This window comes from Mirounga angustirostris, unplaced genomic scaffold (assembly GCF_029215605.1).
Source record: "Mirounga angustirostris isolate CCGP_5_RB_7025 unplaced genomic scaffold, mMirAng1.0.hap1 SCAF_8, whole genome shotgun sequence".
NCBI lineage: Eukaryota > Metazoa > Chordata > Mammalia > Carnivora > Phocidae > Mirounga > Mirounga angustirostris.
Window position 1 is genome coordinate 40,801,795 of NW_026991716.1, and position 17,110 is coordinate 40,818,904.

The 17,110-nt window shown below is 35.5% G+C and overlaps 1 protein-coding gene across 6 annotated transcripts in view; it reads right to left on the reverse strand.

The window, feature by feature from the left end:
* The window catches only part of SUPT3H (SPT3 homolog, SAGA and STAGA complex component), a 562,051-nt gene that overhangs the window by 171,714 nt on the left and 373,227 nt on the right, over positions 1-17,110 (reverse strand). For all 6 annotated transcript variants that reach the window (XR_010413639.1, XM_064597675.1, XM_064597677.1 and 3 more), the window contains exon 4: positions 1,418-1,504. Coding sequence is in view for 5 of the 6 variants with exons in the window: in XM_064597675.1 (XP_064453745.1) it covers positions 1,418-1,504 (87 nt within the window). In the remaining variant the exon portion in view is untranslated. The remainder of the gene's footprint in view (positions 1-1,417; positions 1,505-17,110) is intronic.

A 17,110-nucleotide genomic window follows, 5' to 3' on the forward strand; every position in this document is an offset into this window, starting at 1 on the left:
CCAAGTATAATGAAGTCACCAAATCCTGTGTATTTGTACTCTTTGCTGTCTCCCTGAAATCTGCTTTCCTATCCACTTCCAGAGCCATCATGCTCATCACATTTTGCCTCGACTACTGAACCAGCATCTTGGCTAGTTCCTTTGCATTTGGTCCATTCTACATACAACTGCATGAGTCTCAGACACCTCCACTTCAACAAATCTTTCCACCTCTCGTCTAATCACACAACTTCGGAAATTCTGCTTCTTTAACTAAATCATACAGATTTCCTAAGCCAGATTATAGCTTCTTGATCGTGAAGACACTTCTTTTCTCTTCCTTTATATTCCTCATAAGATCAAAGAGTTAATTAGAATTTATATAATTTAATGGTAGACTAGTCATGGTGTGGTTTGTAGGTGTCTGAATCTTACTCTATGAGGAAGACAGAAAATACTTGATCTAAGTTTAGTCAACCTTCAATCAGAATTAAAAGATTTCACAGATATAAAGTAACTGGATATTGGAAAGGGTGTTAACAAGGTTCTCCAAAAGGTTAATGGGATGTCTTCTGGTAAAAACAAAAAAACAAAAAAACAAAAAAAAATAAACTACAAAAAAACCCAGCCACGAGCATACAAAAATGGTGGAAGAGGAATGGGTACGTGTAATGAAAAGGCCAGGGAAAAACAATGAAGAAGTGAAAGATGGACCATCAGAAACCAAACACTGCCTGCTCACTGGGGATAGCAGCTACCATACATAACACAAGGTGGTTACTCCACTAGTTTTTGTACATGTAAATTTTCGATGACACTGTTATTAAAAATACGTAAAACATTATAAAATATTTTCAACTAGCTACTCATGGGAGATAGTTAGGACAAAATTAGACAGGTAAATACCAGCTTAAATATTTTAATTACCAGAATTCAAAGAGTAAGAAAGGTAGACCTTTACCATAAAAACTCTAGACATTATTTTATTGATGCCACTGGAAGACTCACCTTGACTGATTGATTGTTTCCTTATAATTCAGTGTCACAGAATAAACCTTGAAACAAACCCTGGGAAAGCCTGTAATCTTGTGTAAAATTAGAAGAAAAATAAATATGCCACTCAGTTCTATCTCACATATTCCAACAAAGCACACAATTGATACGTAGTGAATATTATGTAGCAATGAAAATGTTGAAAGAGATAGGGAAGAAAAAGTGAGAATGCGTTGGCAGCCTAGTTCTACATCAGTGTCCTGGCCCTTGTTAAACAATCAATTCTCTTATAATAAACCATTCTGTGCAAACTATGAAGACTAAAACATCAGTTTAATAGTAGTATTCCAATTTGAAAGCTGTATAAGAAGGATATAGTTCCTTATATAAGTGTAATTAAGCACCAAACATGGCATGTTAATACAAGGAAATTGTTTTATATTACCTTATCTTTGCGCATCAAAAACAGAAGGTCTTCAGCGGAGATTACCCTTGCTCCCCGAAGCTGAGAAACTTCAGCGGCTTGCTGTAACTAATAACAAAGAGAATTTAGGATTTTTTTCTCTCCATAATCTAAATTAAGTATACTACAGTCATGATGTCTCAAGAGAGATAAATATACTAAGAGTTAAAAACCTTTGGGAATAATCTGGCAATCACATTACTGCTTTTAAAAGTGAAATGTCTTATGTTTTAAAGTAAAAAAATGCAATTAAATTAACTTATAAGCCCACCTGTAACTGATACAATAAACAGAAATCCCTGATTTCTTTCATGCAAAAGAAAAATCATGTGCAGCTTCCAGAAATGCATTAATGCACCTGAAAATAATTTTATGAAATTTTATCCTCATATCCATGTGAGCAATGGTTTCACTCAGTATCACTAGTTGAATAAGTATATTATTAATCTAAGCTCCCATGCTGGTATGATTTGAAATAGGCCCATTCAGAACTTTAAAAGATCAACAAAAACAGTAGCTGTTTCTAATATCCAAAGGAAAAAAAATAGTTTTAGTTTTGGCAAGTCTTCAGTGGGCAAAGGATTCAGTCCATAAATCATAATACTGGACTGCATTAATTTCTTTCCACACTAATCACATGCATACAAAAAGTTAACTGTATCTGGAATGCACAACACAAAACATACTGCATGAAAAGTTAGATTCCCCCTGAAATGTTCATCTGGGTCCTTATATCTACAAAGTTGAGAGTTTTCTGGAATTCAGAAGTCCTAGAAACACAATCTTACTTGAAAATGACCTGGAAAATAAAAGAATGTGAAAAATGATAGTTCTATTTTTTGGCAAAGGCAAAATCGGTTTCTTATTTTGATTAGTTGGAAGGAACATAAAATACGTCCAGATGAAAAAAATAAAGATGCTGGAGAAAACACTACAAATATGTGCCCGTAACGTCTTCCAAATTTGATCAAACCATGGTGATTGCACCACACCATCTCTATCCAGTATTATAAAAATATTTACATATAAAGGCTGTTCCTAAATGCATTCTTCTTTGAAGGGAATAAATCTAACATATTCCTGAGAACTAATCTTTAAAAAGTGACACACTGTTATCTTAACAATTATAAGGAATCAAATAGTGCATTTGTACTGGAGAAATTCTGCTCGAATGTTTAAGCGATTTTGCTAAGTAAGCTTCAAACCTTGTCTAAATACACAGACTACAAAATAGACTATAAACTCCCTATGTGTCAGCCTTACCACTGAATTTCCTGGATACTGGTGGTTGGTATATAAACATAATTCTACCTAAATATAGAAATTTAAATTTAACTGTGAGCCATTTAAAAAGAAATCTTGGGGGAAAGGTTTTAAAAAGATGATGTATCTACTCAGAAACAAAGTTTTCAGCAGGAAAAACTTGAACATATTTTTCTAAAAACTGGAAGAGTGTCAGGGAAATATGTGTACACATGTTTTTTTCAAATAAAAACATTTCTATCACAGTATAAAATACACACAATCAGTGTGGAGAAGAATATGGGCTCAGTATGCATTTAAATATGTGGACGTATATAGAGAACATACAGGGTACCAGGAGGCAGCCCTGTCAAGTAACTTTGTATTTTCTTTCACAAAGGATGGTGAGGATTTGACAAAGTATTATACAGATACAACTAATTTCACCTATGTTAAGAAAGGATCAGGAGAAGGATATATCCCACAAGTTTTCCCAATTAATCACTTATCCATACTACATATCAATAAATCATCTGTATTTATCATCCTCTTCAAAATGTCAGTTTACAAACACATTAACCAGGAAAAAGTAGAAAATGGAAAATAAAGACATAGGAGACTTAGACATTTTAAAACACCTTTGAAAACCAGTAGACGACTACTGGAGGGATCTGGAATTTATGTCATGATATAATTAGCAGGAAAATTTAACTTCAGTTTTCATTTATCTCAGGCACTAATTTCCTTCACCTAACTTGGTGTCCTGACTAGCATGGGCGCTGCTAGAATTCTCCTAATACGCCCCGGACTTTCAAGAAGTGATTCCTCAGGACTGAACATGATCCCTGTGCTACTTCAAACCTATCTGTCTTGATGTGCCTCAGGCTCCAAAATGACCTCTCCCAAACTCTGACCTCTTCTCTATAAAGTAAGGCGAGCAATCTTATCAGCTAATTACAGTGATCACACAGTAGAAGTGTGTATTACGCACTGGCTTCCTTCTAGAAATTTTTGTCCATGCCTACCAGAAAAGAATAAGGAAACTCCTCTTTAACAATATAAAGCTTAAAAGGCTTAAAAAACAGGTTAGCGGCTTGTCAGTCCAGTTCCACAGAATGCTGAGCTCAGAATTGGTGCCTTTAATGTGAAAGCAATTCTAGAGTCAGGAAACCAAAATCACAAAATATTCCTAATAACTTCAGTGTTAAAAAAATTGATTCTATATTCTAAGAAATCCCTCGATCTCTTAATCTTTGAAACTAAATGGAAGTTGTAATTACTTCACTACTCACTGCTGCAAGTTAAATATTTCTGGTAGTAATTAGAATAACATGAAATAATGGTGCATTTCACAATTTTTTATTATAATGAAAGTAGTATATATTTAATTGTGATATAAAATATGTAAGAAATAATGGAGCACAAAAATACTTTAAGACCAACCACTAGTAGAATGAGTATACAAACTTAATTTTCTTAACTATATGGATAAAGGTATGGTAACAGCAACTTAGTACAATATTGTGCTACAAGACATTATTATTTTACCACAATAGCAACTCAGGTACAGCATGTTTTTTTCTGATACTGTTTTTCAAAGTAGACAAAAAATAATATACTTGTAACAACGGTTTAAAGATTGTTTATTTATTTATTTGACAGAGAAAGAACAGCAGATAAGGAACACAAGCAGGGGGAGTGGGAGAGGGAGAAGGCGGCTTCCTGCTGAGCAGGGAGCCTGATGCAGGGCTCGATCCCAGGACCCTGGGATCATGACCTGAGCCGAAGGCAGACGCTTAACGACTGAGCCACCCAGGCGCCCCTGTAACAACTGTTTAAAAGACAAAAGTTCCCCTTGCATATTAACACCCATCATGTCTGCATTTTAAAATATTTTATGACACTTTATTTGGAAGTTGAGCGTAAAAAGGTCCTTTAAGTTTTACATGTCATCTTAAATGTCTCATCTTTGATCCCGCAAATAAATCTCCTCTTAATTTCTCACTGCTCTCAATGACACTAACATTCAAATTCATTTTATTTTCCTCACTCTACTACATTTTCACTAACCTCTGTTGATTTTGTTTTGTTTTACTCTGCTCATGGTCTTGAATTTGCTTTCTACTTCCACAGAATTCATCCTAATCTACACTTGTGGGGCTATTTGCTTACTGGTTTCAAAATTTCAGTGTCTCCAAATTGTGATGCAATCTAGATTTAAGTGCTAAAACGATCTTGGCTCAAATATAATGCCCATAATTCTTGTTCCAGGATCTATGAGAAGTAAGTATTATCTAACTTCAATGTGGTCTTTAAAGCCTGTGACTCACAGATTTTCCACTGTACCCTCATTCTCATTATATTTCTTGTTTTTTTTTCTCATATTATTCTACATTTAAACTCCAATAATTTCAATTCTATTTTCACACTTTCGTGCATTTGTAATGATTAATTTTATGTGTCAACTTGATTGGGCCACAAGGTGCTCAGACACTTGGTCAAACGTTATTCTGGGTGTGACTGTGAGGGTATTTCTGGATGAAATTAACATGTGAATAGGTAAAATAAGTAGACTGCCCTCCCTAATGTGGGTGGACCTCAACCTATAAATTGAAGAACTGAATAGAACATTATTACCTCACACCTATCAGAATAGCTAAAATCAGCAACACAAGAAACAAGAGGTATTGGCCAGGATGTGGAGAAAGGGGAATCCTCTTGCACTGTTGGTGGGAATGCAAATTGGTGTGGTTACTCTGGAAAACAGTATGGAGGTTCTTCAAAAAGTTAAAAATAGAACTACTCTATGATCCAGCAATTGCACTACTAGGTATTTAACCAAATAATACAAAAATACCAATTCAAAGGGATACCCGCACGCTGATGTTTATAGTATCATTATCTACAATTGCCAAATTATGGAAACAGCCCAAGTATCCATCGACTGATGGATAAAGAAGATGAGGTATATATATATAAAATGCAACATTACTCAGCCATAAATAAGAATGAAATCTTGCCATTTGCAGTGACATGAATAGAGCTAGAGAGTATTACGCTAAGCAAAATGAGTCAGTCAGAGAAAGACAAATACCACATGATTTCACTCATATGCTGAACTTAATAAAGAAAACAAACAAGCAAAGGGGAAAAAAAGAGAGAGAGGCAAACCAGGAAACAGACTCAACTATAGAGAAGAAAACTGATGGTTACCAGAAGGGAGGTGAGTGAGGGGGATGGGTGAAATAGGAGATGGGGATTAAGGAGGGCACTTGTGATGAGCACTGGGTGTTGTATGGAAGTGCTGAATCACTGTACTGTACACCTGAAACTAATATTACACTGTATGTTAACTGGAACTTAAATAAAAACTAAAAAAAACCATAAAGGCCAAATAAAAGGGAATGGAACCCTTTCTGCCTACCTTGAAATGGAACATCGGTCTTTTCTAGCCTTCTCACTTGGACTAAAACAGCTCCTCCTGTTTTTCAGGCTGGACTCAGGCTGGAATTAAATTTCACCTCTCCTGGGTCTCCAGCTTGCCAACTACAGAACTTGGAACTCCTCAGCCTCCATAATCATGGGAGCCAATTCCTTACTATCTATCTATCTATCTATCTATCTATCTATCTATCTATCTATCTATCTATCTACCTACCTACCTACCTACCATCTTTCTATCCATCCATCCATCCATCCACAACCCCCCATACCCCCTATTGGTTCTGTTTTTCTGGAGAGCCCTAATATAGAACTATACTCAAATTATGAGAAATTCTTGATCCTTTATGGGATGCAGCACTTTCTTCTTTAAAATACAGGTTTCAAAATAATTTTATCAAAGAAAAAAGATCTATGATTATCTTCATACAGTAGTGTCTGTTACCTAACCTAGGTATGAAACTCATATGCTCAGGTTACAACATGTTAATTATACTCATCAATGAGTTTCTTCTTTATCTTCCTCAACCGGTTACTTAATACTCTCACTTCCCAATTACATTTTGAATAATATCTCTTGGTCCAGGACCACCATTCCCCAACAGGCAGTTTATGAATGTTTGTCAAATGTTGGCAATCCATTTCCCATTGACAGCTGTCAGTTTCCTCATCTTTGATATAAATGAATTGGGTTAGATGAAGTAAATAAACTCTGCATTTGTCTGGGACCTACATAAATTCAGCAGAAAGATTCCTCTAAAATTCCAAAAGGTCTTAAAAGTACAGCAAATTAATTTCACAATTATTAACAACCTGAAATATTCCATTTTAACCACACTTCTGTTGCACCTCTTTCCTTTGGGTTTTGACTAAATCCCTGGATCTTACCTTTTTGAGGATACATAGTAAATAAATAAATAGTAAAAGGCAAGAGTTGTTGAAAGCTATGTTATGAAAAGCTATGTTATGAAAAGCTAGGTTGTCCCCTGGCCTAAGATTTATTTGTCTGTCTTTCTATCCATTGGTCCATCACTCACTATTTACCAGGCCAGATTCTCGGTCAGATGATGAAAGGACAGCTCTGCTTACAACTGTATTTCTCAGCCATCAATCCTCTCTGAGCCTCCATATTGTGACTGAAAGAGTTCAGAAATCTGGATGCCAGGTCTAGCTCTACTACTCATATATTCACCTAACTGTGAGATCAGATACATCAATAACTTCCCTAGATTTGTCGGTTTATAAATATAGTTTTTCCATTTGAAATGGGCAAACCATGATTTTAATGACTATTAGGAGAGTTAATAATCTTAGCAGTAACAATAGCTACAATTTATTGAGCACCTAATTTGTACCAGGCACTGTACTGTTATACAGAATTCAATTAAACATTTTTAAAATTTAAGTTAAAATGTATATAACATTAAAAGTCAAGCAATACTCTAAGTTTTATAATGACAGACAGCACTACCTTACCACACTTCTTTTCAGTGATTCTGCTTCAAGAGGCAACTACTTTCAACTTGTTTAGCTTGTTTTGCTGTTCTTTACCTCCATATTGGAAATATGCTTATAATATGCTTGTTTTCTTTATCCTTCAGCTTGAAATACTGTCAATTCTTACAATGGAAGATAAAGAAGACTTAGTGTTCTCAGATGCCTCTTATTTAACTATCTCCTTCCTCCCCTCTTGATCTTATCTATAAAATATAATTAAAAAAATTAATATCCAGTGTTTATATTTTTAGAGTGTGTAAACACTATTATAGCTTGGCTACTATGAACAAATTTTTTTTACAATTTTTAAAAACATTTTTCTTGTAGTTAATAATTTCCTTGAGTTGTTTCTTTGCTTATTTATTTGTTTTGTGAATCTAAAACTGTTTCATCTCAAACTCTTTGAGAGATTTGAAACATATAAGGATTTCTTTCAGTTTCATTGTTTTTGTTTTCCCTCAGAGACATCTCATCTGGAGTCCTTCAATTCTTCAACTATTCCTTTTGGATTCTTAATTTATTGATTCTATTTCTTGCTCTTTCTTAGTTTACTTCCTTATTTTGGTAGATTTTTTATTCTTGAGCATAGATGTGCTGCTTTAAAAATCCCTATCTGCTAATATCAACACCCGGTCATCTTGGAGTCAGTTTTCATTTTGTCTTTTCTCCGGTGTTAAAGTCATGTTTGCCTGTTACTTCATATTTTAAGGAATCTGGAATTTTACCTGAGATATTGTAAATTATACCTTATAAGGACTCTGGATTCTGTTATGTTCCTTTAAAGAATATTGATTTTTTTTTTTTTTAATAGGCAGAATGAAAACTAGAAAACTAGAATGAGCTCAAACTGCAACACCTTTCTTCTTCCCCCAGTGGTGGGGCTGTAGCTGAAAAATACCCCTGCTAGTTTCTTGAGAAGGGGTTTATGGGAAATAAAATTTTAAAGATCTATTCTGAAAATTCATTTAAGCCACCCTCATATTCAGTTGGTAAACTGACTGAGTATGGAATTTGAGATTAAAAACCATTTCCTTCAGAATTTTAAAGGCATTGCTCCACTGTCTTCCAGCTTAAAATGTTGCTCTTGAGAAGTTAGTTGTTGTTATTCTTAAACCTTTATGTGACTTTTTTTCCTCCTCTGAAAAACTTTTAGTGTTGTTCTTTTCATACCTGAAATTCTGAAATTTCACGGTGCTGTGGCTTTGTGAGGGTCTTTCTTCACATATTTTCTTGGTACTCACAAGGATACTGTAACCCATATATTTCTGTCCTTCATGTCTGGTAAATTTTCTTGCATCACTCTGAAAATTTCTTTCTTTTGGTTTTCTGGATTCTTTTTAGAATGTCTATTAATCGAATATTGGTGGTCTTTGTGCCTAGAATCTCTAATACCAGAGTTTGTTTTATTCAACCTCTCCAGAAAGTAAACCTATGGTATTCTGCCAAATGGATAAAGGATAGTTGACTGCCTATATGTTTTTTTTTTATTATGTTACGTTAATCACCATACATCATTAGTTTTTGATGTAGTGTTCCATGATTCATTGTTTGCATATAACACCCAGTGCTCCATGCAGAACGTGCCCTCTTTAATACCCATCACCAGGCTAACCCATCCCCCCCACCTCCCTTCCCTCTAGAACCCTCAGTTTGTTTCTCAGAGTCCATAGTCTCTCATGGTTTGTCTCCCCCTCCGATTCCCCCCCCTTCATTCTTCCCCTCCTGTTATCTTCTTCTTCTTTTTTTAAATATATAATGTATTATTTGTTTCAGAGGTACAGGTCTGTGATTCAACAGTCTTACACAATTCACGGAGCTCACCATAGCACATACCCTCCCCAATGTCTATCACCCAGCCACCCCATCCCTCCCACCCCCCCCCAGCACTCCAGCAACCCTCAGTTTGTTTCCTGAGATTAAGAATTCCGCATATCAGTGAGGTCATATGATACATGTCTTTCTCTGATTTACTTATTTCGTTCAGCATAATACCCTCCAGTTCCATCCACGTTGTTGCAAATGGCAAGATTTCATTCCTTTTGATGGCTGCATAATATTCCATTGTATATTCGGTTTTGACAGGGACTGGGATAAAATTGCTTCTTTATACTTTCCACAAATCTTCCTGCTTTTCATCCAATCCAAGACTTCTTTCTTCAGAGGTACCTTCAATACTGATTTTTTCAAGGTTCTAAGGTTTCATTTTTCTCAGACTTTTTAAACTTTTGACATTTCTATCCACCTTTAAGCTTCCATAATTTTTTTTTAACATATCTCATCTGTTATTTAATCTTTACCCATTTTGTCTTTACAGGTTTATGCCTCTTTAAATTATTTTGCTGTCCTTTAGTGTGGTTTCAGAATGGTTGGAGAGAAGCACATGTATCACGTATGTTTAAGCAAAGAAACTAATACTCTTTATTTTTTTACTTTTTTTCCTCTTTTTTTTAATGTTAACATTTATTGAATGTACTATCCTATGCGTCTTGTCTTCTATATCTCATTTAACCCTTATAAAAAAACCTATGAGAGATGGTCAAGTACAAAAAACTGGTACTAAATAATAAATGCTTAATATCAAGCCATTTATCTTCATCTCCAAGATTAATTTCTTATTCAGAATACAGGAAGGTCTGATCATTAAATCAAGCCTTGCATTGCACAGAAAAGTCTACCCACAAAAACATTTATTTGCCTTTCAAAACATTTTCATTGCTGGCAATGAAATGGTTGCCAAAATAAAAATGGTTTGGATCAAAACATCCAAGCCAGTTGCTTCATGCAGACATAGCTTAAGGACTGAGGACTAAGCAAGTGTTTGAAAGGAAATGGATTTGTAACTAAATACAGTTAACATTCAGGATACTATAAATGTAAGATATATTACTTTGTATTTTCCTATCATATGATCTCCTTATTCTTTGTTGGTGATTGGTCTTCCACTATCTTAGACATCTGAAATATAAACAGGTATATAAATTGATAAAAGATGTGTCTAACTTTTTAGAGTTTCATTTTAACTCTTCTTTAAGAATAGTAAGTCAGGGGTGCCTGGGTGGCTCAGTTGGTTAAGCAACTGCCTTCGGCTCAGGTCATGATCCTGGAGTCCCGGGATCGAGTCCCGCATCGGGCTCCCTGCTCGGCGGGGGGTCTGCTTCTCCCTCTGACCCTCCCCCCTCTCATGCTCGCTCTATCTCATTCTCTCTCTCAAATAAATAAATAAAATCTTTAAAAAAAAAAAAAAGAATAGTAAGTCAAACACAGTTAAGTTTTAAAAAATATGATAAAGCTATAATTATCAGTATCTCATAACTCAAAGAATTCATTTTTATTTATATACATAAAGAATTACCTTTCATTCTTTAATCATTAAAGAACTACCAAGCCACCCTCAATATAAGCCTGCAAAGTTTTAAAAATATCCAATAAACAGTGACTGCATTTATTGTGTAAGAACAGTAAACTTGACAAGGAACTAGTTCTTTGGTTACTCTTAAATATGAAATTAGGAGAACAACCATTTGAAAGTTTTCTTTTAAACTATTTTGCATAGACTATTTGCATAGTCTAAACACATCAAGGTTTGCAAGTAAGCAAAAGGATATGTTGGAAAATTTTTAAAAATTTTTATTGTTATGTTAATCACCATACATTACATCATTAGTTTTTGATGTAGTGTTCCATGATTCATTGTTTGTGCATAACACCCAGTGTTCCATGCAGAACGTGCCCTCTTTAATACCCATTACCAGGCTAACCCATGCTCCCACCCCCCTCCCCTCTAGAACCCTGAAAATTTTTTTAAGTTGAAATTAAAGTAATAAACTAGGTTATAGTTTAAATAGTATACTATTCTGTATTATATCTTAACTATCATACTAAACTGGATTATAGTTTAAATATGATACTATTAACTAACTATAGTTAGTACTATCTAAAATTTAATTATTTACTATTTAACCATTAAAACTAGACTACTATTTAACTGCTTCAACCAGTATACAGAAATAGAGAAGGAGGCAAACCATGAGCCTCTTAACTATAGGGAACAAACTGAGGGTTGCTGGAGGGGAGGTGGGAAGGGAGATGTGGTAACTGGGTGATGGGCGTCAAGGAGGGCACTTGATGTAATGAGCACTGGGTGTTACATGCAACTGATGAATCACTAAGTTCTATCCCTGAAACTAATTATATACTACATGTTAACTAACTTGAATTTAAATTAAATATAAAAATTTTAAAAATAAACTGAACTACATTAAAATTGTAGAAAGATAGTAGATTTTGACTTTGCTCAACATTCTACATAGCTATCATTCAGTTACTCAATAACTGAAAATGATATGCTGTAAAGATCTAAGGGTGTACGTTTTATTTGCATTTAAAATTTTAAAAGCATAAACATTTTGGTAGATTACAAAATGTGTACTTTTCTTGTCTACAATTAATAATAACTCTTTTTTTCTCTGCTTATTTCATGGCATCTCTGTGCTCCCCTCCATATTTCCTTCTGTTCCCAGTCTTCTATAAAGGTGTCCACACAAATAGTTGTGGCCATTAGTTATTTCTCAAAAGGACAGAAATCTAACAGGTAAAAGACTGAGTTAATTACTTTTCTTTGGAACTCTGCCTAATTTTTCACATGATAACCTGATTTCATTTCACCCCAGAATGTTTAGGAATAAACACAGGTCTTGTACTAAATCTTCATGGTTAGATCAGGTTATTAAAAGCAGTGAATTACAACAGACCATGCAAAGACCAATGTAATGATTGGAAAAATAAAGAATAAAGTAATCCTAAAGAATAATCATGAGGAATGAGGAAAACTGATTTCTAATTTTCTTTCTATTAATATTACCCTTGTTTCAGCAAAAGCAATTTTATAATTTGGTCCTTCTGGTGAGAAAATACATGGAGAAAGTGCCAACTTTAAAATTTTAGAGTTATAGCTTCTGATGCTGGGTCTCATAACCTGTTCGATGCATGAGGAGGGCAAGGGTCTGCTATGAAACTTAGTTAAGGTGTGGTTACTGTGTCATTACTGTGTATCTTGAAGAGTGTTCCAAAGCAATTAGATTATTACTTTCCTTTTATGGTCTAACTCAGCGGCTTATCTCCATGTGGACCACTACATAAACTGAATTCACAGTTTAATCAAGAAGCTTTAAAAAATCATTAACTTTAAAAAAGTTTCCAAAACCATTGTTTTCCTTTTCATAAAATTTTTAAAAATGCCTATGGTTTGATGTTTATGTGAGGCATTGTCATGCAGCATACAGTAAGCCTTGAAAAACTGCTATCTACATTTATCCAGAAATAAAAATTTAGGGGCGCCTGGGTGGCTCAGTTGGTTAAGCGACTGCCTTCGGCTCAGGTCATGATCCTGGAGTCCCGGGATCGAGTCCCGCATCGGGCTCCCTGCTCGGCAGGGAGTCTGCTTCTCCCTCTGACCCTCTTCCCTCTCGTGCTCTCTGTCTCTCATTCTCTCTCTCAAATAAATAAATAAAATCTTTAAAAAAAAAAAAGAAATAAAAATTTAAATTTCAGGGTCATCATAAAAAAGTGTATCGTTTCCAGTATTCACAAAGATTAACAGCTATTATTGGACTACTGCTTACCACTAATAACTTATTTTACCATAAACAAATTTAGGATGTAAATAATTTGTTTGGATATATACATATACATATATACACACAGTACATATATACGATATATATACATATACACATACATACATATTTCTATGCATATAGTGTGTCTATCACTAAAATCCCTTTCTTAACAAGTTTTTTAAAAATAACTCTCATCTAAAGTTAAAGGGAAAAACTATTATATAGAGTTCTTTTGATAGGGAACTAACAGCTTCCATAATCACTTCTCATGTCGAATCACCCCAACATGAAATATAATGCATGCCTTAATGTACATACATTCTTGAAGCTATAGTTTTTAACAGAAGAGTGGCTCTTTCTGGTCCTCAGGTTCTTCAAACAGGAACTAAAGAAAGGTGGACACCAAATGAGCTCCAAAGGTGCTTTTGGCTTTTACCTTCTGGTTCTAGTTTTTAACCTTAGGTATAGTTTACTTTTGGCTTCCTAATTAAATGCTTGCATCAATGAGAGAAGAAATAAAAAAGAAAAGTTCAAAGAGGTGAAGTGCAGGAGGGAGTCAGTCCCCCCCCCCCAAAAAAAATCTACTTAGTTTAACCAGTAGAGATAGCAACCAACCCAATTAATTGTGTAAGTGTGGAAGGAAGTATGAAGTTGGATCATTATCTAGCATTAATGACTTATTTTACAATAATGTTTTCACCATGGTACACAAATCAGCAGGTGATAGAGTTAATTATTCCAGTATCCTACCCAGTAGTTCCAGATACATTTGAAAGCCAAAGTCAGTTGCAAAATGGGATTAAAGCAATGCAATTACTAATGCATAAGAAAGATTGGTCTGTATCTGATTCTAATCTGCTCTCTGCTTTTATCATATGATGAACAGAGATAATTTGTATATACTTCCCCTTCAGTCTGTCAGAGAAAGTAGCCCTTATTCAAATTTTGTATTCAAACACTGCTTGCATAGGAAAATCAATCAATGTTGTATATAGTATTTATCAAATTAGAAGACGTATATGTAAAACTAAACGAAAAGTCAGGTTTCCTGAGCTCAGATGTCAGTCCCATACTCTACTCAAGAATTAAAAAGGTTATTGAAAAGGGCTCAAAAGGTGACATAGTACAGATCTTGTTACACAGGTCATTGTGAAGATCAAATGAAATAATGTGGTACAGGCATTTGGAGGACTAAAAAGCACCATAAGAGCATATAACATACTGCTTAGGAATGACTCGTTCTTGGTTAGAAGATGAACAAAGTAATCTGTATAAGAAAAGAAAAAAAAAAAAGGTCTACTGATAATTTGGTAAGCAGAGAAAATGTTTTAGGATTGTTACTTAAACCCAAACCAGGATATTAAGAGATTCCTTCACATCAAGCTAAAATGGTATAACCATCCAACAACACTCCCACGGTCACATTCTGAGAAAGCACACAACATAGAGAAGACAGAGTCCCACATCCTTCAAAAATTGCAAGTGAGGGGCCACAGCCTCTCTGAGGTCTCCTCTAACTCAAGCATAGACCTAATCACCCCCTTTCCATTGTGTTTCTGGGGACATTGTAGGACTTCAGCCAGCTTACCACTTATCGCCCTATTTTGTAAAGATTTCTTTACAAGAAGAAGGCTTCCCTTCCAGAATGCAAACTCCATTAATGTAGTCTCCACAGGCCACATAAAGGTTATTAATCTTAAAAGAGTCTCAAGGACATTGCTACAGATTATCTGAAATGTCTAAAGAAAATATTCTGACTCATCTGGAGTTAGCTCAGTTAGATACTAGCCATGGTGAAATTTCCAGCCTAAAGGCAAATCAAGTTGTGCCTCCAACTCTAATCAGGATTTGTAGAAAACTTCAATTTATATAATTTATCTGGCTTGGCTGACTCTCAGCTAATATATGGGTGTCTGGGGTATCTTTGGGGATGACCCATATGGGATCACTGATATTTACTTGAATATATCAGTCAGGGACTTGGGGGGAAAAAAAAGATGGCATAGTTAAACCCGGAACTTGGAGGACAGTTTAAACAGAAACTGTTTATGAAGATGTGGGGAAGGTTTAGGGAAACCACAACGGGGAGTGTGGCATCCTCCTGGCTCTATGAGCAACAGGAAGCCATTATGAACCCTAGGCTTAGAGGGGTAAGGGGAAGGCAGCCACCACCTGAGCCCAGGAGCTGGAGAAGCCCACCCTGCCACAGATAGCCACCTCTGGCCTTACATTCATTCATCCCACTCTCAGCAGTCCTGCTGGTGCCTCCCGCTGGCCAAACTCAACCAGAAGTCAGAGGGCAAGAGAGATCTAAAGAGATAAGCCTCCCAGGGTGCAGAAAAGGCAGAAGGGTGAAAAGTGAGGCTGGAGGGACAAATGTTAGATGTCCGTTATCACCTGAGTCTTCAGACTTAACTAAGTCTACTTTCTCCCTTAAATACCAGAAGCAGAATATTTTCATTTCCTTTAAAAAATGCTTCTGTTCAGACAACTTAAAAACAGAAATGTGATCCAGTGATGGAAATTATAATTCTAGATTCTGAGACTTAATTTAAGGAAGGGTAGCACCAATAATATGAAGAACAAGAACATAAACTAGCACTTATTGAATACACTATAAGATGCTTGACATATCTGGGGGCGCCTGGGTGGCTCAGTCGGTTAAGCGTCTACCTTCAGTTCGGGTCATGATCCCAGTGTCCTGGGATTGAGCCCCGCATCAGGCTCCCTGCTCAGCGGGAAGCCTGCTTCTCCCTCTCCCATGCCCCCTGCTTGTGTTTCCTCTCTCGCTGTGTCTCTCTGTCAAATAAAAAAATAAAATTAAAAAAAAAAAGATGCTTGACATATCTGACATATTTTTAAAATTGTTAGTTTTTCTAATCTTTGCAAAAATCCTATGAATTAAGGGATATTAATATTTTATAGTTTTTTTTATAGATAATGGAATAGCAGCTCAGAGCATTTATATGACTAAGATGGGATTGGAACAAGTCTGTTGGACAATAACTCCCTGTTTCCATTGTATCCCATAGCTAGTAGACAGCTAACTTTTCCATTTTCTTCATGTAAACTAATATTTAATAGTTCCCTCATATAAATTAATATTTAAATATGTAAAATTCAGTAACTTGACCAATTAACATTCAGTACTTTACAGAATTTAGACAGAATTAACAGTTTAATATAGTTTTCATGGAGTTTTAAAAGTCTCTGATAAATTTCTGTAAATATTTTTGTGTAAACATAGTTTGGTTTTTGGAGTAGAAAATTTTTTTTCATATGGTCCATAACAGATCTACTCTTAGACACACAGCAATTAGTTTAGAAGTCTGAATGTGCCATTAAGACTTTAATTCAGGGGCGCCTGGGTGGCTCAGTCATTAAGCGTCTGCCTGAGGCTCAGGTCATGATCCCGGGGTCCTGGGATCGAGCCCCACATCGGGCTCCCTGCTCAGCGGGAAGCCTGCTTCTCCCTCTCCCACTCCCCTTGCTTGTTTTCCTTCTCTAGCTTTGTCTCTGTCAAATAGATAAATAAAATCTTAAAAAAAAAAAATTATACATGCAAAGTGTCCGGCACAGATTCTCAAGAAAAATTCATTCCTGTTGTACCTTCACCATTCTCTGTCCCAAAGGATGTGTGTCGGAGTTCATGTGAAAAGCTGGAGCACAGAGCCTGATGAGAAGTCCTCTCTGCCTCCTTGTAGGGAAGGGTGGATTTGGGAAGGGGAATTTTCACCAGCTAATTTTATTCAGGTGTCATATGTTTACAGACTCTGGTGTCATCCCGTCCCCATCAATATCTGTGCTCTATTTAGTAATCACAGTCATAGCTATGAATGAGAAGAGAAAAACTCTCCCAAATGATTTACTTTTATGA